This window comes from Corythoichthys intestinalis, chromosome 11 (assembly GCF_030265065.1).
Source record: "Corythoichthys intestinalis isolate RoL2023-P3 chromosome 11, ASM3026506v1, whole genome shotgun sequence".
Taxonomy (NCBI): domain Eukaryota; kingdom Metazoa; phylum Chordata; class Actinopteri; order Syngnathiformes; family Syngnathidae; genus Corythoichthys; species Corythoichthys intestinalis.
The window spans coordinates 54839324-54866398 of record NC_080405.1 but is presented as its reverse complement, the minus strand read 5'-3'; the positions used below and the strand labels follow the sequence as shown (position 1 = coordinate 54866398).

The following is a 27075-nucleotide window of genomic DNA, read 5'->3' as shown; positions in this document are numbered from 1 at the left end:
ATGAGAGCCGGCTGGCTCAGAAGCGTCCTAGTGTCCACCTCGGTGGCCTTAACGTTGCTCTACGTGGGGTCCATTTTTCAGAAGACCAACTACAAGACCACTCAAGATCAGGGGATGATCAACAGGCTGGAAAATATGGAGGTCAAAATTGAGAAGCTGCGTGAGTCTCAGCTTCCTGTTGATTTTGGGTCACTTGGTGTTGATATGGCGTCACTTTTTCTGAGGCATTTCAGGTCACTTCCTGTTTATATTGGGTCACTTCCTGTTAATATTCAGTCCTTTCCAATTGATATGGGGGCGTTTAGAGGTCACTTCCGGTTGATATTCGGCCATTTCAGGGTCACTTCCTGTTGATATTGGGTCACTTCCTATAGATTTTGAGGCATTCCAGGCTCACTTCCTGTTTATATTGGGTCACTTCCTGTTGATTTTGAGGCATATCAGGGTCACTTCTTGTTACTACCATTTAAGTTTTCACTTCCTGTTGATTTTGAGGCATTCCATGCTCACTTCCTGTTTATATTGGGTCACTTCCTGTTGATTTTGAGGCATTTCAGGGTCACTTCCTGGTTGTTTTGGGGCACTTCAGGGCGACTTCCTGTTGATTTGGGGCACTTCAGGATCACTTCCTGTTTGTATTGGGTCACTTCCTATTGATATAGGGGCATTTTGATGTCACTTGCTGTTACTACCAGATGTAGATATTGCGCCGTTTCAAGGTCACTTCCTGTTGATTTTGAGACATTTCGGGGTCACTTCCTGTTTATTTTGGTCACTTCCTGTTGATTTTGAGGCATATCAGGGTCACTTCTTGCTACTACAATTTAAGGGTCACTTCCTGTTTATTTTGAGGCATTTCAGGGTCACTTCCTGTTTATTTTGGGGCATTTCAGGGCGACTTCCTGTTGATTTAGGGACATTTCATGGTCACTTCCTGTTGATTTGGGGCACTTCAGGATCACTTCCTGTTTGTATTGGGTCACTTCCTATTGATATAGGGGCATTTTGATATCACTTCCTGTTACTACCAGATGTAGATATTGCGCCATTTCAAGGTCACTTTCTGTTGATCTTGAGACATTTTGGGGTCACTTCCTGTTTATATTGGTCACTTCCTGTTGATTTTGAGGCATTTCAGGGTCACTTCCTGTTTATTTTTGGGCACTTCAGGGCGACTTCCTGTTGATTTGGGGACATTTCATGGTCACTTCCTGTTGATTTGGGGCACTTTAGGATCACTTCCTGTTTGTATTAGGTCACTTCCTATTGATATAGGGGCATTTTGATATCACTTCCTGTTACTACCAGATGTAGAGATTGCGCCATTTCAAGGTCACTTCCTGTTGATTTTGAGACATTTCGGGGTCACTTCCTGTTTATATTGGTCACTTCCAGTTCATTTGAGGCATTTCGTGACCACTTCCTATTGATATCGGGTCACTTCCAATGATTTAGGAGTATTTCGGGAGTCATTTCCTGTTGATATTGGGTCACTTCCTGTTAATTTTGCTGGCATTTCAAGTCGCCTCCAATTGATTTGCGGGGATTTTGGGTCACTTCCTGTTGATATCGCGTCACTTCCTTTAGATTCTAAGGCATTTCAGGTCACTTCCTGTATATATTGGGTCACTTCCTGTTGATATTCGGTCCCTTCCAATTGATATGGGGGCGTTTAGAAGTCACTTCTGATTGATATTTGGCCATTTCAGGGTCACTTCCTGTTGATATTGGGTCACTTCCTGTTGATTTGGAGGCATTTCAGGGTCACTTTCTATAGATATTGGGTCACTTCCTGTTGATTTGGAGGCATTTCAGGGTCACTTCCTGTTCATATTTGGTCACTTCCTATTGATCTGGGGGCATTTCAGGGTCACTACCTTTTGATATTGGGTCACTTCCTGTAGATTTTGAGGCATTCCAGGCTAACTTTCTGTTTATATTGGGTCACCTTCTGGTGATTTTGAGGCATATCAGGGTCTCTTCTTGTTACTACCATTTTAGGGTCACTTCCTGTTGATTTTGAGGCATTTCAAGGTTACTTCCTGTTCATATTGGGTCACTTCCTGTTGATTTGGAGGCATATTAGGGTCACTTCCTATTGATATCGGATCACTTCCAATGATTTAGGAGTATTTCGGGAGTCATTTCCTGTTGATACTGGGTCACTTCCTGTTAATTTACAGGCATTTCAAGTCACCTCCAATTGATTTGCGGGCATTTTGGGTCACTTCCTGTTGATATAGCGTCACTTCCTCTAGATTCTGACGCATTTCAGGTCACTTCCTGTTGATATTGGGTCACTTACTGTAGATTTTGAGGCATTCCAGGCTCACTTCCTGTTTATATTGGGTCACTTCCTGTTGATTTTGAGGCATATCAGGGTCACTTCTTGTTACTACAATGTAAGGGTCACTTCTTGTAGATTTTGAGGCATTTCAGGGTCACTTCCTGTTTATTTTGGGGCACTTCAGGGCGACTTCCTGTTGATTTGGGGCACTTCAGGATCACTTCCTGTTTGTATTGGGTCACTTCCTATTGATATAGGGGTATTTTGATATCACTTGTAGATATTGCGCCATTTCAAGGTCATTTCCTGTTGATTTTGAGACATTTCGGGGTCACTTCCTGTTTTATTGTTCACTTCCAGTTCATTTGAGGCATTTCGTGACCACCTTCTATTGATATCGGGTCACTTCCAATGATTTAGGAGTATTTCGGGAGTCATTTCCTGTGTATATTGCGTCACTTCCTGTTAATTTGCATGCATTTCAAGTCGCCTCTAATTGATTTGCGGGTTATTTGGGTCATTTTCTGTTGATCTGGGGTTCCTCCTTATCAGATGCTCCTTGTCAAGACAAGATGTCCCGCCATTTGTTCTGGATTGTCCGGAAGAAGTGATTGCGGGAGTTGATGGTGCAGACGTGGGCTTATAGATATCTTGCCTCGTTAGCGTCAATCTTGCTCAGTCGGTTGCATGACGCACGTGTTGCGCTTCCGTGATAAGAAGGCATCGTGTATCTCTTATGCCTTATGTCAAATATATTCTGCTTGTTTTTCTTAAACTATGATATAAATGCTATTTATTTTATATTGGGTGTGTTAGAGTAATACAGTCAAACAGTAAATACGAGAAAAGATACTAATCCTTCAATATTGGATGACTTCCTATTAATATGGGGGAATTTTGAAGTCACTTCCTGTTAATACCAGTTGTAGATATTGGGCCATTTCATGGTCACTTCCTGTTGATTTGGAGGCCTTCTAGGGTCACTTTCTGCAGATTTCAGGTCACTTCCGCTTTCCGTTCTACAGTCAGTGCAGTAAACAAGCTGGAGCCGAAACCGGTGGCGACACTGACAACAGTCGAGGTAGAAAAGGACCACCAGAAGGAGAAGGCGACGGTAAAGAAGCTGTTTCCCGACTCGGCCTTGTTCAAAAAGTGGGGCGACGGTTTGAGCGAGGAGGAGCAGAGGGAGGCCGAGAACTTGTTCGCCAAGTACGGCTACAATGCCTTCCTCAGTGACAGGCTGCCACTCAACAGGGAGATTCCGGATACGCGGGACGCCAGGTACCCGCAACCCAAATCTGTGCACTTGAATAGGCCAGGACTGACGTGTCCGTTCATCTTTCTTCTCAAAAGATGCTCAAAGAAAAAGTACCCTGCTAATCTCCCTAGCCTGAGCGTGGTGTTGATCTACCTGGATGAAGCTTTATCCATCATCAAGCGGGCCATCCGTAGCATCATCGACAAGACCCCTGGGGACCTTCTCAGAGAGATCATTCTGGTGGACGACCACAGCTCAAACGGTCAAAGAACTGAACTTTTTCTTCTATTCGTTTAAGCAGACAGATTCTGAGCAGACCGCATTTTATCCACAGAGGACCTGAAGGAGATGCTGGACGACTACATAAGAGTCATCCACAAGGAGCGTCCGGGCTTGCTGAAGCGGGTCGTACACAAGGAGCAGCTAGGCCTCACCCGAGCTAGACTTTCCGGTTGGGAGGTCGCCACGGGTGACGTGGTGGCCATCCTGGACGCCCATATTGAAGTCCATGTGCAATGGTAGGCGTGGTCTCACTATTACTTGAGGTCACATATTTGACTATTAGCATCAAGGCTGCGACAATAGATCTATACATGACGATAATTTGTTTGCCAATTGGTTAGCAATATGCCAAGAATCAATACATCGTTTTAAAAAAGGTTAGTAAAAGGATTAGTGCTGCAACGATTAATCGATTAATTCAATTAGAAAAATATATTCGAATTAAATGTTATCGCTTCGAGTATTCGTTTCATTAAAGTGGCGTTGTAATGGTTTATTTTGAAAGTTTTTGCATTTAGTTTTATCGATCAGGGTGGATACACTGCCCTCTGCTCTGCCTCATTTCACATGGCTGAATCCAACTGCTCCCTGTTAAGACCAATGTAAGTTTTTGTTTGAGCTAATGTTTTTTATGCATTCATAATTTGGTTCATAGGCATATTTAGCCCCTTTTTTTGGGAATATGTGTCTGAACCATTTGTTAAGAGTATTGTTAAAAAAAACGTTAGCATTTTATTGCATTTAAGCTAGCGGACTTTTGCTATATATGTTAGCCAACTGTTCTTTTGTTGAACATAGATCTTTTTTTTTTTTTTTTTTTTTTTTTTTTTTTTAATGCCGCTTGAGGCTCAGCTCAGGTATTTTAATTTTTCATGTTCCTGATCCGATTACTCGATTATTCGAACTAACTAGTTCATCGATTAATCGACTACTAAAATAATCGATAGCTGCAGCCCTAAAAAGGATATTGTCAAAAGAAACAAAAATTGTATGTTTTTGTACTACGCAACATCACAACAAGATTATGCTAGCTATCGCGGGAAGCTAACTGGAAGATAACATTATTATAAAATGATGGACTTCAGACATCATTCAGACATCATTCATTTAACGTCTAGCACTGTGAATGGCAGCTAGTGAGCTAACGTGGACACTTTTGTTTCAGCAGTGGCACCTTTTTATGTTTGCCAGGCCTGGCAGACCCGAAGGTATGGTGAGTGTCTGCTGGGAACTTCTGGCAGAATCCCCCGTCAAAAAGAGCTTCAACACCCACCTCCGGCAGAACTTCTCCCTTGTCCGGAGGGAGGTGGGGCACATTGAGTCTGAGTGGGCCATGTTCCGCGCCTCTATTGTTGAGGCGGCCGATTGGAGCTGAGGCCGTAAGGTGGTTGGTGCCTGTCATGGCGGCAATCCCCGAACCCGCTGGTGGACACCAGCGGTAAGGAATGCAATCAAACTGAAGAAAGAGTCCTACCAGGCCTTTTTGGCCTGCGGGACTCCAGAGGGAGCTGACAGGTACCGGCTGGCCAAGCGGAATGCAGCTTCGGCGGTCGCCAAGGCAAAAACTCGGACATAGAGTTTGGCAAGGCCATGGAAAACTACTTCTGGACAACTTCAAGGAATTTCTGGTCCACCATCCGGTGTCTCAGGAGAGGAAAACCGTGCACCATTAGCACTGTGTATTGTGGAGATGGGGTACTGTTGAACACAACTCAGGACGTCGTGAGTCAGTGGGGAGAATACTTCAAAGACCATCTCAATTCCACCAACAACAGTCTGTGGACTCCAAGGTGGGCTCTCCTATGTCTGGGGTCGAAGTCACTGAGGTGGTTGGAAAGTTCCTTGATGCCAAGGCCCCAGGGGTGCATGAGATCCGCCTGGTGTTCCTGAAGGCTCTGGATGTTGTGGGGCTGTCATGGCTGACACGGCTCTAAAAGATCACGTGTACTTCGGGGACAGTGCCTCTGGATTGGCAGAATAGGGTGGTGGTCTTCCTTTTTAAAGGACTGGAGGACGTGTTCCAATTATAAAGGGATCACACTCCTCAGCCTCCTTGGTCTATTCAAGGGTGCTGGAGATGAGGGTCCGTCGGGAAGTCAAGTCTCAGATTCCGGAAGAGCAGATTGGTTTTCGTCCCGGCCATGGAACAGTGGACCAGCTCTACATCCTCTGCAGAGTCCTTGAGGGTGCACGGGAGTTTGGCCAAGCGGTTTACATGCGTTTTATGAATTTGGAGAAGGCGTTTGACAGTGTCTCTCGGGGAGTCATGTAGGGTGTGCTTCAAGAGTACGGGGTACCGAGCCCCTTGCTAAAGGCTGTTCGGTCCATGTACGACCGGTGCCAGAGTTTAGTCCACGTTGCCGGCAGTATGTCAGATTCGTACTTCCCAGTGAGGGTTGGACTCCGCCAAGGTTGCCATTTGTCACAGATTCTGTTCAGAACTTTTATGGTCAGAATTTCTATGTGCAGCCGAAGCGTTGAGGGGGTCCAGTTTGGTGGCCTCAGCATTGCATCTCTGCCTTTTGCAGATGGTGTGGTGCTGTTGGCTTCATCAAGCCGCGATCTCCAACTCTCACTGGAGTGGTTCACTGGGATGAAAATGAGCACCTCCAAATCTGAGACCCTGGTCTTCAGTCGGAAAAGGGTGGCGTGCGCCCTCAAGGTTGGGGATAAGATCCTGCCCCAAGTGGAGGAATTCTAGTATCTTGGGGTTTTGTTTACGAGTGAGGGTAGGCGATTTACCAGTTGATCTGCGTTCCTACCAAACTGAGCTGTAGTTCGTGGCTGTAAGAACAAGATCCTGGATAAAAGCAGCCAAAATGAGTTCCCGCCCCCGCAGGGTGTCTGGGCTCTCCCTTAGAGATAGGGTGAGAAGCTCAGTTATCCTGGGAGGGACTCGGGGTTCAGCTGCTACTCCTCTTTGTTGAGAGGAGCCAGCTGAGGTGGCTCGGGCATCTGGTTTGGATGCCTGCTGGGTGACTCCCTGGGGTGTGTTCCGGGCATGTCTCACCGGCGGGAGGCCCTGGGGACCACCCAGGAAACACTGGAGAGAAAAAGTCTCTCCGCTGGCTTGGGAACACCTTGGGATTCCGCTGGAGGAGCTGGTTGAAGTGGCTGGGGAGACTGAAGTCTGGGCTTCCCTGCTAAAGCTGATGCCCCCGTGACCTGACCCCGGATTAAGCGGAAGATAATGGATGGCACCTTTTTCAAACTATATATTAAGGCTGTCAAAATTATCGCGTTAACGGGCGTTAATTAATTTTTTAAATTAATCACGTTAAAATATTTGACGCAATTAACGCACCCGCTGGCATATTGCCTCAAACATTACAATGAGGCTGTTTATGGACATTAAGAGTGAAGAGAATGCCACCGGCCGCTTGGGGGCAGCGCCGTTCCATACTCATGTTATGTCTTCTAAACGTGGGAGAATTAGTAGTTGTGAGACGTTTATGCTGTATTCACAATGCAATGCAAATTGCTATTTGTGCTCCACACATATTTCGGTAAGTTTTCTTTCTTTTAGTGGCAATTATGTGTCTCTTGTTTTATTTTGGGTAAGATAAAACCCATTGGCAGTGTATCAAATACTTGTTCTCCCCACTGTATATGTTATACAGTAAAGGCGAGTGGACACAGGCGCGCCGTTTATTGGCATAAGCTTCTCCTTCACAACAAACATAAGTATCGTTTAGTGAAAGCACAACAAAAATAATATTCCTATCTCTCAAAAAAAAAAAATATATAATGTTCACAAAAAGAAAAGCACTTCAGTCTATAGTAATGAGGCCCTATTCTGACACACAGTTAAACAACAATGCAAAATGAACTGGCATTCCATATCAAAATAGCTATGCAAAATACACGTAAAACTTTTCACTCTATTTTTATTTTTGTTTTTTTTATTCTTCTTTTCATTATATTAACTCTACTTTTAATTGAAAATGTTACAAATTTTATTAAAACGAAAACATGAAGAGGGGTTTCAATATAAAAAAAATACTATAACTTGTAACTAACATTTATCGTTTAAGAACTACAAGTCTTTCTATCCGTGGATCACTTTAACAGAAAGAATGTTAATAATGCCATTTGTGGATTTTTTGTTACAATAAACAAATACAGTACTGATGTACAGTATGTTGTATGTACAGTGCCTTGCAAAAGTATTCGGCCCCCTTGAACCTTGCAACCTTTCGCCACATTTCAGGCTTCAAACATAAAGATATAAAATTTTAATTTTTTGTCAAGAATCAACAACAAGTGGGACACAATCGTGAAGTGGAACAAAATTTATTGGATCATTTAAACTTTTTAAACAAATAAAAAACTGAAAAGTGGGGCGTGCAATATTATTCGGCCCCCTTGCGTTGCCACCTTTTGCTCCAATTACAGCTGCCAGTCGCTTGGGGTATGTTTCTATCAGTTTTGCACATCGAGAGACTGACATTCTTGCCCATTCTTCCTTGCAAAACAGCTCGAGCTCAGTGCGGTTGGATGCAGAGTGTTTGTGAACAGCAGTCTTCAGCTCTTTCCACAGATTCTCGATTGGATTCAGGTCTGGACTTTGACTTGGCCATTCTAACACCTGGATATGTTTATTTTTGAACCATTTCATTGTAGATTTGGCTTTATGTTTTGGATCATTGTCCTGTTGGAAGATAAATCTCCGTCCCAGTCTCAGGTCTTGTGCAGATACCAACAGGTTTTCTTCCAGAATGTTCCTGTATTTGGCTGCATCCATCTTCCCGTCAATTTTTACCATCTTCCCTGTCCCTGCTGAAGAAAAGCAGGCCCAAACCATGATGCTGCCACCACCATGTTTGACAGTGGGGATGGTGTGTTCAGGGTGATGAGCTGTGTTGCTTTTACGCCAAACATATCGTTTTGCATTGTGGCCAAAAAGTTCAATTTTGGTTTCATCTGACCAGAGCACCTTCTTCCACATGTTTGGTTTGTCTCCCAGGTGGCTTGTGGCAAACTTTAAGCGAGACTTTTTATGGATATCTTTGAGAAATGGCTTTCTTCTTGCCACTCTTCCATAAAGGCCAGATTTGTGCAGTGTACGACAGATTGTTGTCCTATGGACAGACTCTCCCACCTCAGCTGTAGATCTCTGCAGTTCATCCAGAGTGATCATGGGCCTCTTGGCTGCATCTCTGATCAGTTTTCTCCTTGTTTGAGAAGAAAGTTTGGAAGGACAGCCGGGTCTTGGTAGATTTGCAGTGGTCTGATGCTCCTTCCATTTCAATATGATGGCTTGCACAGTGCTCCTTGCGATGTTTAAAGCTTGGGAAATCTTTTTGTATCCAAATCCGGCTTTAAACTTCTCCACAACAGTATCTCGGAACTGCCTGGTGTGTTCCTTGGTTTTCATAATGCTCTCTGCACTTTAAACAGAACCCTGAGACTATCACAGAGCAGGTGCATTTATACGGAGACTTGATTACACACAGGTGGATTCTATTTATCATCATCGGTCATTTAGGACAACATTGGATCATTCAGAGATCCTCACTGAACTTCTGGAGTGAATTTGCTGCACTGAAAGTAAAGGGGCCGAATAATATTGCACGCCCCACTTTTCAGTTTTTTATTTGTTAAAAAAGTTTAAATTATCCCATAAATGTTGTTTCACTTCACGATTGTGTCCCACTTGTTGTTGATTCTTGACAAAAAAGTTAAATTTCATATCTTTATGTTTGAAGCCTGAAATGTGGCGAAAGGTTGCAAGATTCAAGGGGGCAGAATACTTTTGCAAGGCACTGTATATATCCGTCGTGTGTCTTATCTTTCCATTCCAACAATAATTTACATAAAAATATGGCATATTTTAGAGATGGTTTGAATTGCGATTAATTGCGATTAATTACGATTAATTTTTAAGCTGTAATTAACTCGATTAAAAATTTTAATCGTTTGACAGCCCTACTATATATCGATTCTTGGTGGGAGCATATCGGTAACGTTTTGGGCTATAAAATATCGCGGTATATCACCTTTTCGATATATCATCACACCCCTAATTGCCGTATCCTTAGATCATTGTTATCACTAGCCTTTTATGGAAAATCATATCTTATCGTGAAGCACCTAGGTGTTCCCACCCCTAGTTTGAAAGTGACGCCTGTGTTCCTTCCCGCCATTTTCAGGGCAGAGCCACTGCTTGCCCGCATCAAGGAGGACCGCACAATCATCCTGACGCCCGTCTTCGATCGGGTCGCTTACGACGACCTGACCGTGGAACGCTACAACCCGGCGGCCCACGCCTTTGACTGGGCCCTGTGGTGCATGTACGAGTCTTTCAGGCCTGAGTGGTATAAGCTAAAGGACGAGTCGCTGCCTGCTAAGTGAGTGGACAATTTTGACTTAGACTACGGGGTTTGCATAACATGCATAGCTACTAGGGTTGTTCCGATCATGTTTTTTTGCTCCCGATCCGATCCCAATCGTTTTAGTTTGAGTATCTGCCGATCCCGATATTGTAAGGCTTTAGCCAGGGCCGGCCCAGCCTATATGCAGACTAAGCAGCTGCTTAGGGCCCCTGACCACTAGGAGGGCCCCCAATCTGGCAATTGTTTATTTTATATTCAATTTTTTTTACTACAGTTTGCTTTATTTGACTTTTGTGAGTTTTGATACTTGATTACAAGCTTAAAAAACAAGTTCTTCCTTAACTTCTTTCTTTCCTCTTTTAGAAAAAGGTTTGGCGCTATCTACTGTAAGTACTGACAATCATTTGGGGTGAGAAGTTTGAAGTATGCAGTGCAACAAAATCTGATTAATATACAAAATATGGACGTATGGGTTGGATTGCATGTATGGGTTTCACAGTACACTGTGACGAAATGGTTGGCCAAAAATATGGGCCCCTTTGCGTTATTTTGCTTAGGGCCCCCAAATGGCCCTGGCTTTAGCCACATAAAAAATGGCTCCAAAGGCTGTCAAAATTCTCTCTACTCATTATACGCTGCCTTTTAGCGCTATCTATAGGTAAAACGGCGTCTTTATAGATTGTACGCGACAATGCGTGGGTGGGTCGTGCAGCGCATGCGTTAATTATTTAACGTGATTAATAAAAAAAAAAAACAAAAAAAAAACGCCGTTAAAGCAATAAATTTGATAGCCCTACTTTAAGCCAAAACTACTCTGAATGAGTGTAAGACATTTTGTCTGTAACGTGAAATACAATTAGAAAACAATTTTAATTAAAAAATATATATATATTAAAAAAGGCATGTCTGATATTTTTTTGACGATTCCGATACTTTGAAAATGACGTGATCGGACCCGATCGATCGGCATCTTTAATAGCTACCATCAGTAACATATATTCTGTGTTGGCTCATATTAGGAGCCCATCCGTCATGGGGATCCTAGTGGCAGACCGCAAGTTCTTTGGCGAGATCGGCAGCCTCGATGGCGGAATGAGGATATACGGAGGCGAGAATGTCGAGCTGGGCATCCGGGTAAGAGTTTGACAGCGATGAAAAACGATGCTGTATTTGCTTAACGCGAGCCGTTGACCGAGGGCCGTGTTTGAGCCCGCAGGTGTGGCTTTGCGGCGGGAGCGTGGAGGTCATCCCCTGCTCTAAGATTGCCCACATTGAGCGCAGCAGAAAGCCGTACCTGCCCGACCTCAGCGTCACCATGAAGCGAAACGCGCTGCGCGTGGCCGAAGTGTGGATGGATGAGTTCAAGCTTAACGTCCGGATCGCCTGGAACCTTCCCTTGGTTAGTTGCACCAGTACAAGTCGTTGTCACATACAAATAGCATAATTAACATAGCAGTCTTGCAATGTAACAGAGTACCATTACAACGGTGAGCGATCCAACTTTGGAGTTTTTCGAGCTACGAGCTAACAACATGGGCACGCTGTTTGTGGCTCCCTCAGAATCACAGCTTGGACATTGGCGACGTGTCCGAACGGAAGGCCTTGAGGGAGCGGCTCAAGTGTAAGCCCTTCAAGTGGTACCTGGATAACGTTTACCCCATGTTGGACCCTCTAACCGAACTGGTTGCCTACGGAGCGGTAAGCACAAACAATACCTGTTTAATGAGTGTCATTCTCGCTCTAGACTAGTCTAGTGGTGGGCAGTCTTGAACACACAAAATGCCACTTGGCAGCCGCAAACTATATTTGACATCTAAAATGAAGAAGTTAGCATAGGGGTCGTGAACCTTATAACCAAGACAAAAAAATCAAACACATTTGATGGTAACTATGATTGTAAAAAGTTTTTTTCTGACAAAAAAAAATGCTACTTGTCCTACAATTTTCTTCCAAATCAAAATCATATGCCAAAAAATTTTGGGCACTATGGGGTTCTTTGCGGGTTTTTTTGCAAAAAACGTACAGTTTGGCTAAAATTTGCCAAAAACATACCCATTCATTTCTAATGGCAAAATTTACTATTCATTCCTAATGGCACTATTTGCCATTCGTTTCAATGGCACAATTTTTTTTCCCAGATTTTCAACACATGTGACATGATGTCAACAGGAAGTGACCCGAAATGCCCCAAATCAACAGGAAGGGACCCTGAAAACGCCCCCAAATAAACGGCAAGTGACCCAATATGAACAGGAAATGACCCTGAAACTCGCCCCACCAGATATATACAGGAAGAGACCCTGAAATGCCCCCAAATCATCACGAAATGACCCAATATCTAAAGGGAGTGACCCTGGAATCCCACAAAATCGACAGGAAGTGACCCTGAAATGCCCCCTGATCAACAGGAAGTGACCCAATATGAAAAAGTGACCTTGAAATGCCCCCAAGTCAACAGGACGTGACCAAATATGAAGAGGAAGTGACCCTGAAATGCCCCCAAAACAACAGGAATATCTACATAAAGTGACCTTGAAATCCCCCCATATCAACAGGAAGTGACCCTGAAATGCCCGTAAACCAAAAGGAAGTTACTCTATATATACAGGAAGTGATCCTGAAATGCGCCCAAATCAATAGAAAGTGAACCGATATCTACAGGAAGTGACCTTGAAATCCCCCAAAATCAACGGCAAGTGACCCAATATGGACAGCAAGTGACCCTGAGATGCCCCCAAATCAACGGGAAACGACCCGATTTTTTACAGAAAGTGACCCAATATGAACAGGAAGTGACCCGATATTTACAGGGAGTTGCCCTGAAATGTCCCAAAATTAACAGGAAGTGACCCGATATCTAGAGGAAGTCGCCCTGTAATGCCCCCAAATCAACAGGAAGTGACCCTGAGATGCCCACATATCAACAGGAAGTGACCCAATATGTACAGGGAGTGACCCTGAATTGCACCCAAATAAACAGAAAGTGACCTAATATTTATAGGGAGTGACCCTGAAATTCCTCCAAATCAATAGAAAGTGACCCAATATCTACAGGAAATGACCCTGAGATTCCCCCCAATCAACAGGAAGTGACCCTGAGATGCCTATATATCAACAGGAAGTGATCAAATTTCTAAAGGGAGTGACCCTGAAATGTCCCCAAATCAACAGGAAGTGACCCAATATGAACAGGAAGTGGCCCTGAAATGCCCTCAACAGGGAGTTACTCTGAAATGTCCCTCAATCAACAGGAAGTGGCCCTATATGAACAGGAAGTGGCCCTGAAATGCCCTCAAATCAACAGGAAGTGACCGGATATGAACAGGAAATGACCCTGAAGTTTCCCCAAGTCAATAGGAAGTGACCCGATATATAGAGGAAGTGACCCAACATGAAAAGGAAGTGACCCTGAAATACCCCCATATCATTAGGAAGTGACCCAATATCAACAATAAGTGACCCTGAAATCCCCCCAAATCAACAGGAAGTGACCCAATAAGAACAGGAAATGACCCTGAAATGTCCCCAAATCAAAAGGAAGTGACCCAATATGAACAGGAAGTGGCCCTGAAATGCCCTCAACAGGGAGTTACTCTGAAATGTCCCTCAATCAACAGGAAGTGGCCCTATATGAACAGGAAGTGGCCCTGAAATGCCCTCAAATCAACAGGAAGTGACCCAATATGAACAGGAAATGACCCTGAAGTTCCCCCAAGTCAATAGGAAGTGACCCGATATATACAGGAAGTGATCCAATATGAACAGGAAGTGACCCTGAAATGTACCCAAATAAACAGAAAGTAAACTAATATTTATAGGGAGTGACCCTGAAATTCCTCCAAATCAATAGGAAGTGACCCAATATCTACAGGAAATGACCCTGAGATTCCCCCCAATCAACAGGAAGTGACCAAATTTCTAAAAGGAGTGACCCTGAAATGTCCCCAAATCAACAGGAAGTGACCCAATATGAACAGGAAGTGGCCCTGAAATGCCCTCAACAGGGAGTGACTCTGAAATGTCCCCCAATCAACAGGAAGTGACCCTATTTGAACAGGAAATGACCCTAAAGTTCCCCCAAGTCAATAGGAAGTGACCCGATATATATACAGGAAGTGACCCAATATGAAAAGTGACCCTGAAATACCTCCATATCATTAGGAAGTGACCCAGTATTAACAAGAAGTGACCTTGAAATCCCCCCAAATCAACAGGAAGTGACCCAATATGAACAGAAAATGACCCTGAAATGCTCAAAAATCAACAGGAAATTCCCTGAAATTGACAGGAAGTGACCCAATATAAACAGGAAGTGACCCTGGAATGCCATCAAATCAATAGGAAGTGACCCAATATTAACAGGAAGTGACCCTGAAATGCCCCAAAATCAAAAGGAAGTGACTCTGAAATGCCCCCATATAAATAGGAAGTGACCAAATATGAACAGGAAGTGACCCTGAAATAGCCCCCATATCAATAGGAAGTGACCCAATATTAACAGGAAGTGACCCTGAAATACTCCAAAATCAACAGGAAATGACCTAATACGAACAGGAAATGACCCTGAAACTCGCCCAAATCAAGAGGAAGTGACCAGATATATACAGGTAGTGACCCTGAAATGCCCCAAAATCAACAGGAAATGACCCAATACGAACAGGAAATCACCCTGAAATGCCTCAAAATCAATAGGAAGTGACCCAATATCTATAGGGAGTGACCCTGAAGTGCCCCCAAATCAACAGGAAGTAGCCCAATACCTACAGGAAGTGACCCTGAAATGCCCCTAAATCAACAGGAAGTGACCCTGAAATTCTCACAAATCGACCAATAATACCTGACTGCAGCCAACAGCTGCTACGAAACACGTCCTCACAAACTACACCCACATGTTCGCGTCTGATAGATATCACATGTATACTAGATGCATAATGACAGACTCGGCGGCGTTAGTAAACAGCCGCCATCTTAAAGCAGTACATTTCTCAGGCAGGCTCTGTTGTAGTGCACCAACGGTTATTCAGTTTTTCTACTCTTCTAATTCTTCTCTTCAATCTTATTCTCCTCACTTTAATTGTAACGCCATATTGTGATTGAAAATTGTATGTTATCGTGAGGCACTCATTTTTTTATCTCTCACATTTTCCGCTTCTCTGTCCAGTTAATCAACCAGCTGAAGCCAGATATGTGCATCGACCAGGGTCCAGTTCCGGGCAGCACGCCCATTCTCTACCCGTGCCACTACTACGGTCCTCAGGTACCGGTCCAATCTCTCTGGAAGCATACAGTATCTTAATGTCCAAGTGGTAGCATGCGCTTCTGAATATACAGAATGAAGGTGCCTGCCATATTTGACACTCCTGACATAGAGTATCTGCCACCTTAGCGCTGCTATTACCGCAACGATGGGCAGCTTTACATCGGCGGCATCAAGTCCCACAAGTATAACAGCAACCGCTGCCTAGTGGACCCAGACACCGGCCCCTACCCGGCGCTTTACGAGTGCAAGTTGGCCGAGCAAAAGATGTTCCATATGTTGTGGGACCTAATGCAGGTGAGTGGCGAAGGTTTCGACTAGTTTTAGGCTAAAACAGACATAAAAACATCAACCGCCTCCAGGGATCGTCGATCCAGAACCGGCAGACGAAGCGCTGCCTGGAAGTCGCCGTGGATAACGAGGGCAACTACCAGCTCATCGTGCAACGCTGTACCGGACAGAAATGGACTATACAGAATTACATCACGGAAAGAGTGCTTTGAGGGGAACTTGGGTAGCTTTGAATTTCATTCATTCATGTTGAACATTTTGCAGGGCCAAGAACCAAATGTGGTATTTGCCATGTGGCAAAATGGATTTTGCCATGTTGCATTTTTTTTGCCATGTGTAAATGTTTTTGCCTCATAGCAAAATGGATTTTGCCATGTGGCATTTTTTGCCGTGTGGCAAAATGGATTTTGCTCTGTGGCATTTTTTTTTGCCATGTGGCAAAATGGATTTTGCTATGTGGCATTTTTTTTGCCATGTGGCAAAATGGATTTTGCCATGTGGAATGTTTTTTGCCGTGTGGCAAAACTGATTTTGCCAAGTGGCATTTTCTTTTTTGCCGTAAGGCACTTTTTTGCCAAGTGGCAAAATATATTTTGCCATGTGACATTTTTTTTTGCCTTGTGGCAAAATGGATTTTGCCATGTGGCATTTTTTTTTTTTGCCATGCAGAAAAATGGATTTTGCCATATGGCATTTTTTTTGCCGTATGGCAGTTTTTTGTCAAGTGGCAAAATATATCTTGCAATGTGGCATTTTTTTTGCCATGTGTAATTTTTTTTGCCTTGTAGCAAAATTTATTTTGCCATGTGGCATTTTTTTTTTTTTGCCTTGTGGCAAAATGGATTCTGCCATGTGGCTTTTTTTTGCCATGTGGCATTTCTTTGCCATGCGGAAAAATGGATTTTGCCATATGGGATTTTTTTTTTGCCATGCAGAAAAATGGATTTTACAATGTGGCATTTTTTTTGCCATGCGGAAAAATGGATTTTGCCATGTGGCATTTTTTTGCCGCAAAACCATGACAAAACCAATTTTGCCGTGTGGCATTTTTTTGCCAAGTGGCAAAACCATTTTGCCACGTGGCAAAAGAAATTGGTTTTGCCACACGGCAAAAAAAATCCCACATGGAAAAATCCATTTTGCCATGTGGGATTTTTTTTGCCAAGTGGCAAAAAGGATTTTGCCATGTGGCATTTTTTTTGCCATGTGGCAAAATGGATTTTGCCATGTGGAATTTTTTTTTTTTTTTGCCATGTGGCATTTTCTTTTTTGCTGTGTGGCATTTTTTTTGCCAAGTGGCAAAATATATTTTGCCATGTGGCAAAACTGATTTTGCCATGTGGCATTTTTTTTGCCATGTGGTAAAATGCATTTTGACATGTGCCATTTTTTTGGTATATGGCAAAATGGATTTTGGTTTGTCACATTTTGGGGGCGGGGGCATGTGGCATTTTTTGGGGCTATATGGCAGTTTTGACGGCTATGCACGTCCAAATTTTCCAAAATCCAAATCCATTTTGCCACATACCCAAAAAAATGCCACATGTCAAAATCCATTTTGCCACATGGCAAAAAAATGCCACACACCACTTTTGGTTCTCGCTGTTTCTCCACAAATGGACAAGACGTCCAATCTGAAGAACTAAATCAATTGTAAATCTGCTTGTTGAGGAGTCAAAATTGAAGATTTGAGTCTTGAGATTTTGCACTGATGAGTCCCATTTTGATTCCATGAAATATCAAGTGATTCCAGACTATTGAGTAAGGGTTTGGCAATAAATTGATACTTTGTATCCTATTAGGTTATTGATATGCTCCCGGCAAGAATCGACAAATTACATTAGGCATATACTTCATAATGATATTGACGGGTCAGATTTGAACTTCACTGTGCCACGCCTTCAAGTAGGGGACCATCCCACGATCCACATCAGTTATTCGCAGTCGGTTGCAGCGACACAGGCAGCGATCCCACGCCGGATTTAGGTTGAAAAAGTGCAAAAGTTGTACCGCATATAAACAGGAAGGATTGTCTCAAGTCCTCAGACAAGTCTTTGGTCTTCTTTCTTTTCTCCATGCTCAACGTGGTACCCACAAGGACACAGGTTGAGTCAACTTTAATCCATTTTAACTGGCTGCAAGTGTGATTTCGTCGTTAGTCTAAGAAATCTGTGCATTAGGCTAAAATCTCTCACTAGAATGGTGTCTATGTTAACTCATTGGCTGCCATTGACGGCGCGAGATGTCCAATTAATTTTGTGACATCACTGGCAGCTCAAAACAACCCATAATGTGAGGACTTCATTAACTTTTGTACAAATGATGCACTTTCTGGATAGATCTGTTGAAAGTAAAACTTTATTTACTGTACGTACATGATGTTTATTTAAATAAAGGGACTTAGTTGAAAAGTTCCAGCTTCCACTTGACATTGCCTCTCAATTTAGGCGGAGTGGATATCTCCACATCTGTAATGAGAAATTGTAAGTTGAAAAAAATGTTGAAACACTGGGTAACGTTTCAACCTTACCAACCTATTGGTTAAACTAAATTTTATAAATATGAAAACATTAATAGCAAGTTATTATAACTCTTACTTAAATGTATATTTCCAGAACTACAAGTATTTCTGTCTATGGTTCCCTTTTAAGGCAAAACACTACCGCTTTTGTCCACCTGCAACGCTAAAATCGACTGAAACGGAAAGTTACCTACAGTGGGGGAAATAAGTATTTAGTCAACCACCAATCGTGCAAGTTCTCCTACTTGAAAAGCGTTAAATATTTTAATGTGATACATTTTTTAAAAAATTAATTACCGCCGTTAATGGGATAAATTTGATAACCCTACCTTAAGCCTAGACTAAAGACTCTGGATGAGTGTTAAATACAATTAATTAAAAAATATATATACAGTGGGGAGAACAAGTATTTGATACACTCAAATCAAATCAATCAAATACTATTATTACTATTGATTTGATTTGAGTGTATCAAATACTTGTTCTCCCCACTGTATATTAAAAAAAGGCATGTCCGATATTTTTTGCCGATACTTTGAAAATGACGTGATCGGACCCGATCGATCGGGACATCTCTAGTTTGTTTATATATATATATATATATATATATATATATATATATATATATATATATATATAGATAGATAGAGAGAGAGAGAGAGAGAGAGAGAGAGAGAGAGAGAGAGAGAGAGAGAGAGAGAGAGAGAGAGAGAGAGAGAGAGAGAGAGCGAGAGCGAGAGAGAGAGAGAGAGCGAGAGCGAGAGCGAGCGAGAGAGAGAGAGAGAGCGAGAGCGAGAGCGAGAGCGAGAGCGAGAGCGAGAGCGAGCGAGAGAGAGAGAGCGAGAGCGAGAGCGAGAGAGAGAGAGAGAGAGAGAGAGATTTGTGTCTCCATCCATGTACCTGTTTATAATGCGCACAATGATTTTACAAGTTGATTTTGGGGGGGAAAAGTGTGCGTTATATTCGGGAAATTACGGTAAATTCTTTAAAAATCAAACAATGTGATTTTCTGTTTTTTTTTTTTTTTTTACAGTTTAGGTTTACCCATGTTGACAATTACAGGCCTCTCTAATATTTGCATGTGGGAGAACTTGCACAATTAGTGGTTGACTAAATACTTATTTGCCTCACTGTATATTTAATCATGCAAAAATGAACTTTTTTTTTTTGAATCATGACTTGTGCATGCACCCTCATATTATTTAGAAAGTAGGAAAAAAATGTCCTTTATATTTGGAACTATAAGAAGCAGAAATATCTCATTTGTAATTGTAAGTTTAATTATAGAAAAAATAAGAAACAACGTCCCAATTATTTTGTGAATGAGCTAACCTTCTTGTGACATTGACGGTATCTGCTGCTGCTGGAAGGAAGCCATGATACTGTTTACTGTCGAGTTTGGTCCAGTCAGCTGAAACACAATAAATATGTTCAAATCATTTAGTGCTTTAAAAGACGCCATGTTTTTATTCAACCTTAAATACACACATACTAGGGATCTCCTGATCACATATTTTTTGCATGTTGAGTCCAGGTGACCCGATTTTGAGGATGTACAGATACCCCGCAAATTTACAAATATCATTTAAACATTTTGTTTTAACATAAATAAGCTTAAATTGGTCATGCAGTATGATAAATTGAGATATTTGGCTGTGATTTCTTGACTTTTTTCAGTGGCGGAGATAGAAATGTATTGTATAAAGTAGTGCTGCAACGATTAATCTATTAACTCGAGTATTCGATTAGAAGAAAAAGATTCGAATTAAATTTGCTGCTTCGAGTATTCGTTTAATTATAGTGGCGTTGTAAAGGTTTGTTTCCAAAGTGTTTGCATTTAGTTGCATTGATTTGGGTGGATACACTGCCCTCTAGTGTGCCTCATTTCACATGGCTGAATCCAGCTGCTCTCTGTTAAGACCAACATAAGTTTTTGTTTGAGCTAATGTTTTTATTAAATGCATTTCTATTTTAGTTTATTGGTATATTTAACTGTTGTTTGTGGGCATATGTGTTTCAACCATTTGTTAAGATTATGGTAAAAAAAAACAAAAAAAAAAACGTTAGCATTTTATAGCATTTAAGCTAGCGGACTTTTGCTATGGAAGTTAGCCAAGTGTTTTTTTGTTGTTCATAGACCCTCATTTATTTTTTATACCGCTTGAGGGTCAGCTCAGGTATTTAAAATTTTTATGTTCCTTATTCGATTAATTGAATATTCGAACTAAGTAGTTCATCGATTAATCGACTACTAAAATAATCGATAGCTGCAGTCTTATTTTGAACACTGCAAAACAAAATCCTTACAATTTAAACTAACGGAAATCTTAACTTGAACTTAAAAATAGCTTGACACAAATGGAAATTGAATTGAAACACGTGGGGAAAACACCTAACTTTTAAAGTGATGTGTGTAAGTGTCATGACATTTTTTGGTAAGAAATATGATTTTTTTTTTTTTTAAGAAGATTTGGAAGTTTTTTGAGTGTAAGCTGTGAATTAGTTTTTTTTTCTAGTCATGTCTGAGATGCAATTGTTTGCGGTTTTCAAAAATCGAAAATAAAGACATTGATTGTCTGAAAATTGTTCAATCTTAGGTGAAATGTCATTTATAATTGCTCTTTACCTAAAAGTGTTTTATCCGATTACTCAATCGATATTAATTTTCAGTCGAATACTCGATTACTAAAATATTCAATAGCTGCAGCCCTAGTATAAAGTATAAGTATATGTTGGAAAACACAGACAAGACTGAAAAAGCAGTTTGTGCTTTCGCACAAATAAAAAAAAAAAAAAACATAAAAAAATAATAATTACCGCCGTTAACGGGATAAATTTGATAACCCTCCCTTAAGCCTAAAGACTCTGGATGAGTGTAACATATTATTTTTTATTACGTTATAATGTCTGTAACGTTAAATACAATTAGAAAACCATTTAATTAAAAAAAAAAAAATATATATATATATATATTCAAAAAAGGTATGTCCGATATTTTTTTGCCGATTCCGATACTTTGAAAATGACGTGATCGGACGCCGGGACATCTCTACTTAATTGTATTGTTTTGTTAATGTCGCATTTTCTCCGATATGTTACATGATAAATAATCGATCCAAACAAAGAAAAATTGAAAAAAAAAAAAAAAAAGCGTTTAAAAAGGGGAAATATATGGAAAAGAATATCTCGACCATTCCTTGATGACTGCGATTTCTGCATCGCGACCCTTGTTATATGACCATGTTTCACCCATAAAATCCCCCAAAAGTCCGGCTGTGGTGATTCACATCTGTGTCTTGACACTCAGTAATACATGCTACGTGGAGTTTTTGGACCGAAACATACTACTTTGAAACATGCATTTTAAAAAGCTGATATTTTTACCCGTTTTTGACGTTCTGAAAATGGTCGGAGACATCCCTAACAGATACTACAGTACTTTGATTTTTTTTTTTTTTGAATGACGGAATACCGGAGCGTTGCTGCCACGCGTGCCCTGAGGCCACACTTCGGGGATGGCCGTCTCGATGGCGTGCAGAGCTGCGGCGAAGACCAGCTGCAGCTGCTCTGCTTGCTTGTCGTAGCGGAAGAGCATGAGGGCTTTGAGAAGCGCCTCCACCTCCTCTGCAACACACAATGATAAGCCAAACCCGTACAAATGTTAATTCTAATGTAACCTGGCTTACTGGAAAAAAGAAAAAGCTCAAAAGTTGAAACATGCACCAGTCATCTTGTCCACTGTGGTGACAATCTCTCGTAAGGCGTACACAAGAGCTCGCTCCTCCGTGGGACTTCCTTCCTTCAGGCTCAGTTTCTTCCTCTCGGCCTTGCGCCGGTTCTTTGAAGATCTCCTGTGCGACATCGTGGCATTTTTTAAAAACAGCTATCCCGACTTGGTGGGTTCCCTCTGATTTCAGTCAAAGTACTGAGTGGACCGTGGAGGTAAATAATGTGGATCAATCGCTAAAATGGAATTTAAAGAAAATTTCTGTTGTCTTGGGGGACTACAGAAATCATTGAATATTTTATACTATTATATATTATTTTTTGAGAAAACATTACACCAATTAGGGGTGTCGCCTGCCTACTGCCCATAGTTAGTAGGAATAGACTTCGGCACCCCCATGATCCTCATGAGGATAAGATGAATTAATGCAATATTAAAATAATATTTACTGTTGTTCCCCTTTTTTAACTTTGAAAATATGAAAGAATATGAATGATGAAGGCAATATTAACTTGTTTTTTATATTGAAAAAAAAAAAAAAAAGGTAAAAAATAAAATATGGCTATAGATACGGTTGCTCCCTATTTTTATTTCATATAAAAAAAAAAACGAAAAAAAACAAAAAAATAAAACTAAGATTATTGATTGTTGGCCTTTTTAAAATAAAACATGAAAAATAAAAATACAATATTTACTGTCTATTATATACACATTTTGAAAAATCAAACAAAAAACTAAACAATACCGCTTTCCCCCCTTTTTTTTATTAATATGAATATAAATGATGAAGACAATATTAACTGTGTTTATATTTCTATATTGAAACCAATTGAAAAAAAAAAAAAAAAAATCAAATAAGACTACATTTACGGTTTCTCCCCATTTTTATTTCATTTAAAAAATGAAAAAATATGAATAAAAAGATTGTTCTTCACTTTTAAAATAAAAACTGTAAAAAAAAAAAAATGGATACAAAATATAAACACATTTGTTTTTTAATTTAAAAGAATTTAACAATATTGTTTTATTATATAAATAATAAATATATTTGTACATTTACAGTATATTTATAAATATTGAAGGGACCCGCACTGGCACAACTCCAACAAACCGGGCTGGCGAAACCCCGACAACCCGGACAAAAGGCCAAACTCTGCGCGTTCACCTGAGTCTTTACCCCTTGTACTGACTTCATTTTGAAAGCTGGAAGAAGGCTTCGAAACAAGTTGACAATTTATTCAGGTCCACAGCGATCAAACAGCAAGGCAAACACTAAATAGGTCTCCGACAGAGAGGTCATTCTGGATTCAGGGTCAGCAAAACAACATGTGCATCAGAATGTCCTCGAGAAGCGACAGTTGTTAGCATTAGTCAGCGGTACGGTGGGCCGGACAAAGGGTGTGCCTGGGTGTTGTTTAGAATAATTCTTCTGTTGCAGATTTGGGCGGTCAAGTTCGTGCATCACCGTTCGTTGCTGGGTCATGGTTACTGAGGCAACTGAGGTGGGAGGTTCGGCGCGCCTAACCATCTAAGAGGCGCCGAGCTATCAAACTTAGAGTTTTATTTTGTTGTCGGGTGTTGTGGTAGTACAGGGTGTCCCGCCATTTGTTTTGGACAGTCCTGAAGAGCTAATTGCCGGATTTGGTGTTTGCAGACGTGGACTTGTAGATGTCTTGCCTATCACCTGGTAGTCAGCGTCGATCTTGCTCAGTCAGCTGCATGACGCACGCGTTGGCCATCCGTGGTCAGAAGGCGTCATGTATCTCTTATGCCCTATGTCAAATATATTTTGCTTGTTTTTCTTAAATTATGATATAAATGATATTTATTCTATATTGGGTACGTTAAGAGTAATACAAACAGTCAAACAGTAAATACGAGAAAAGATACTATTACCTGATTGATAATATTAACTGTGTTAGAGTAATACAGTCGACCGATAAATACAAAAAAAGATACTATTACCTTCATTTTCAAGTATTAATGAAAAATAAGAAGACAGTATTTACTGTATTATAAATATATACTCACACTGTTTTTTTATTATTGTTTTTTATTTTTTTTAAATAATGGTGGCAGACATATTTGCCCTCTGAAGGAAAGTATAACTAGAATCTATTTAAATTTGTGAAATGAGAGTAAGCGAGTGACTTACGATGACACGCGCGAGTTGCTGTGCGAGTACTTGGATGCGCTCAGGACGCTGCTGGCCTCGGAGTAAAGCTCGGCATCGGCGCAGTCGGGACCGTCCTCATCTGCCGGGAAATGAGATGTTTAAAAGCTGACGTTGCTTTGGTGACAAACCGCATCCAGCGGCGCTCACCCAGAATGCTGATCCGGGCTTTGTCCTCCTTCTGCCGCCGCACCAGCTCCAGACGCGTGCGGTGGCGCAAGAAAGTAGCCACCTGTGTCTCCACCAAGTATATCTGCGCACTGGCCGCTGGTGAGGGAGAGTGAAGATTTGACTTTGGAAAAATAACCTACGCACGATCAGTGTTGCCAGATTGGGCAGGTCAGTGCTCCCACCCGATTGGGCTATTTTCAAAGACTCGATTTTAACTAAATTTGGCATATTTGCAAGGAACTATTTTTATTAGTTTTAATAGTTAAACTTGTATGTCTACACGTTAAAATTCAGATACGTTGCTTTCTTACAGAAGCATTGCTCTCATTATATCTGGCATTTTAGCATCTCACAGCAATTGGAGCTGTGTACTGCAAGTCATTTCTGATTTGTGGGTACACTCAAATTTACCGAAATGCTGATGTACTTCGCGCGCACGAGCTACGGCTTCGCGCGAACGAGCTACTACTTCCGCGCGAATGAGCTACGATTAGGCTGGAGCGTTTATGTCACAGCAGCACGGGATCATGCGAGATTTGCGACAACCCAACCATTTCGGAAGCACGTCTGCATCACGGGACATTTAAACTTAACGGCAAATACAATTCAACTACGAGTGCCAAAGATGGAAAAAAGTAAGGAAAACTTGCCAGTTCGATACAGAGACAAACTTGTTACCACGGCGAAGGACAGATATGTGAGCAATTTTAAGGATGTGAACAATGTTGACCCTTACGAGCACGCCGAACACAAATGGAATAAAGATGTCGACAAGCTTCCACCACTACGCAAAACTGACATCATGCTGTATTTAGTGTTTGGTGTAAGTTACTACACTCATCAGCAATTCCGAAACTACAAATCGCTACAACGCTACGAACAGTTTTGCTGGGATGGGTGCAGGATCTGCACATTATGACCATAGCAAACGGCAACACCATCTTTCTAGCAAAGGTAGGCAATGTGTGTTTACATTAGTCTGTGACCACGGATGTACAAATTTTTTGTTGCAGAAAATGTAGCCTGTGTACAAATTCTTTGCCACTCTCTCACGTCAAAATATTACAGCTTTTTCATTTAGCAACGACAGGAATTATGTGCTAACAAACTAGTAATTCGCACGAAGTAGCTACTAATTCGCGCGCTCAAACTAGCTACCTCTTCACGCGCACAAGCTACTACTTCGCGCACGAGCTAGTATTTCACGTGCACGAACTAGTATTTTGGGCGCATGAGCTACTACTTCATGTGAACGAACTAATTATTTGTGCGAACGAGCTACTACATTGTGCTAACGAGCTAGTACTTCGCACGCACAAGCTACTACTTCATGTGAACGAATTAGTGCTTCATGCGCATGAGTTAGTAGCGCACTAAATATTAATTTCATTTTGAACGAGCGACCACTTCGCGCGCATGAGCGAGCTACTACTTGGCGTGCACAAACTACTACAACGCGCGAACAAACTACTAATTCGCGCGCAGAAACTACCTATTACTTCGCGCACACGAGCTAGTATTTCACGTACACAAACTAGTATTTTGGGCGCATGAGCTACTATTTCATGCGAACGAGCTAATTATTTGTGCGAACGAGCTACTACTTCGTGCGAACGAACCACTTTGCGCGCACGAGTTACTGATTCATGCGACTAAGCTAGTACTTCACGCGCACGAGGTACTACTTCATGTGAACGAATTAGTACTTCATGCGCATGACTTAGTAGCGCACTAAATATTAATTTCATTTCGCACGCATGAGCGAGCTACTACTTGGCGCGCACAAACTAGTACATCGCGCGAACAAACTAGTAATTCGCATGGACAAGCAACTAATTCGCGCGCACGAACTAGCTACTACTTCGCGCGCACAAGCTAGTATTTCACGTGCACGAACTAGTATTTTGGGCGCAAGATCTACTACTTCATGCGAACAACCTACTACTTCGTGCGAACGAGCTACTACTTCGTGTGAACGAGCTACTACTTCCTGTGAACGAGCCACTTTGCGCGCATGAGTTCCTGATTCATGCGAACGAGCCAGTACTTCGCGCGCACAAGCTACTACTTCATGGGAACGAATTAGTACTTCATGCGCATGAGTTAATGGCTAAGTATTAATTCAATTTCGAACGACCAACCACTCTGCATGCATGAGCGAGCTACTACTTGAAGCGCACCAGCTACTACATCGCGCGAAAAAACTAGTAATTCGCACGAACTAGCCACTAATTCGCACGCACAAAGTAGCTACTAATTCGCGCGCAAACTAGCTACTACTTCGCGCGCACGAGCTACTACTTTGCACGCACGAGCTACTACTTTGCACGCACGAGCTACTACTTTGCACGCACGAGCTAGTATTTCACGTGCACGAACTAGTATTTGGGCGTATGAGCTACTACATTATGCAAACAAGCTAATTATTCGTGCGAACTAGCTACTACTTCGTGCGAACGAGCTATTACTTCGTGCGAACACACCACTTTGCGCGCACCAGTTACTGATTCATGCGAACGAGCTAGTACTTCGCACGCATAAGCTATTACTTCGTGTGAACAAATTAGTACTTCATGCGCATGAGTTAGTAGTGCACTAAATATTAATTTCATTTCGAATGAGCTACCACTTCGCGCGCATGAGTGAGCTACTACTTGGCGCGCAAAAGCTACTACATCGCGCAAACAAACTAGTAATTCGCACGAACTAGCTACTAATTCGCGCGCACAAGCTACTACATTGCACAAACAAACTAGTAATTCGCACGGACTAG

At 41.7% G+C, this 27075-nt stretch overlaps 2 protein-coding genes across 3 annotated transcripts in view; one reads left to right on the top strand and one right to left on the bottom strand.

Moving 5' to 3' along the window:
- On the top strand, positions 1–16358 carry LOC130924563 (probable polypeptide N-acetylgalactosaminyltransferase 8). The gene is made up of 11 exons (XM_057851213.1): positions 1–160; positions 3313–3568; positions 3641–3807; positions 3880–4063; positions 9980–10177; positions 11182–11296; positions 11379–11561; positions 11723–11860; positions 15324–15419; positions 15549–15716; positions 15782–16358. The coding sequence occupies exons 1-11, from the start codon at positions 1–3 to the stop codon at positions 15920–15922; spliced, it is 1806 nt and encodes a 601-aa protein (XP_057707196.1). The 3' UTR covers positions 15923–16358.
- Positions 16359–17002: 644 nt separating this feature from the next.
- Positions 17003–27075, bottom strand: part of elp1 (elongator acetyltransferase complex subunit 1) — a 48002-nt gene continuing 37929 nt past the window's right edge. The window contains exons 31-36 of one of the 2 annotated variants that reach the window (XM_057850746.1): positions 24282–24398; positions 24114–24213; positions 21955–22082; positions 21704–21855; positions 19564–19642; positions 17003–18178 (exon numbers count right to left, since the gene is read on the bottom strand). In XM_057850746.1, coding sequence (XP_057706729.1) covers positions 18111–18178; positions 19564–19642; positions 21704–21855; positions 21955–22082; positions 24114–24213; positions 24282–24398 — 644 coding nt within the window. In that variant the 3' untranslated portion in view covers positions 17003–18110. Of the gene's footprint in view, positions 18179–19563; positions 19643–21703; positions 21856–21954; positions 22083–22919; positions 23732–24113; positions 24214–24281; positions 24399–27075 lie in introns of those variants that run through there. The other variant, XM_057850747.1, reaches the window with a different exon arrangement.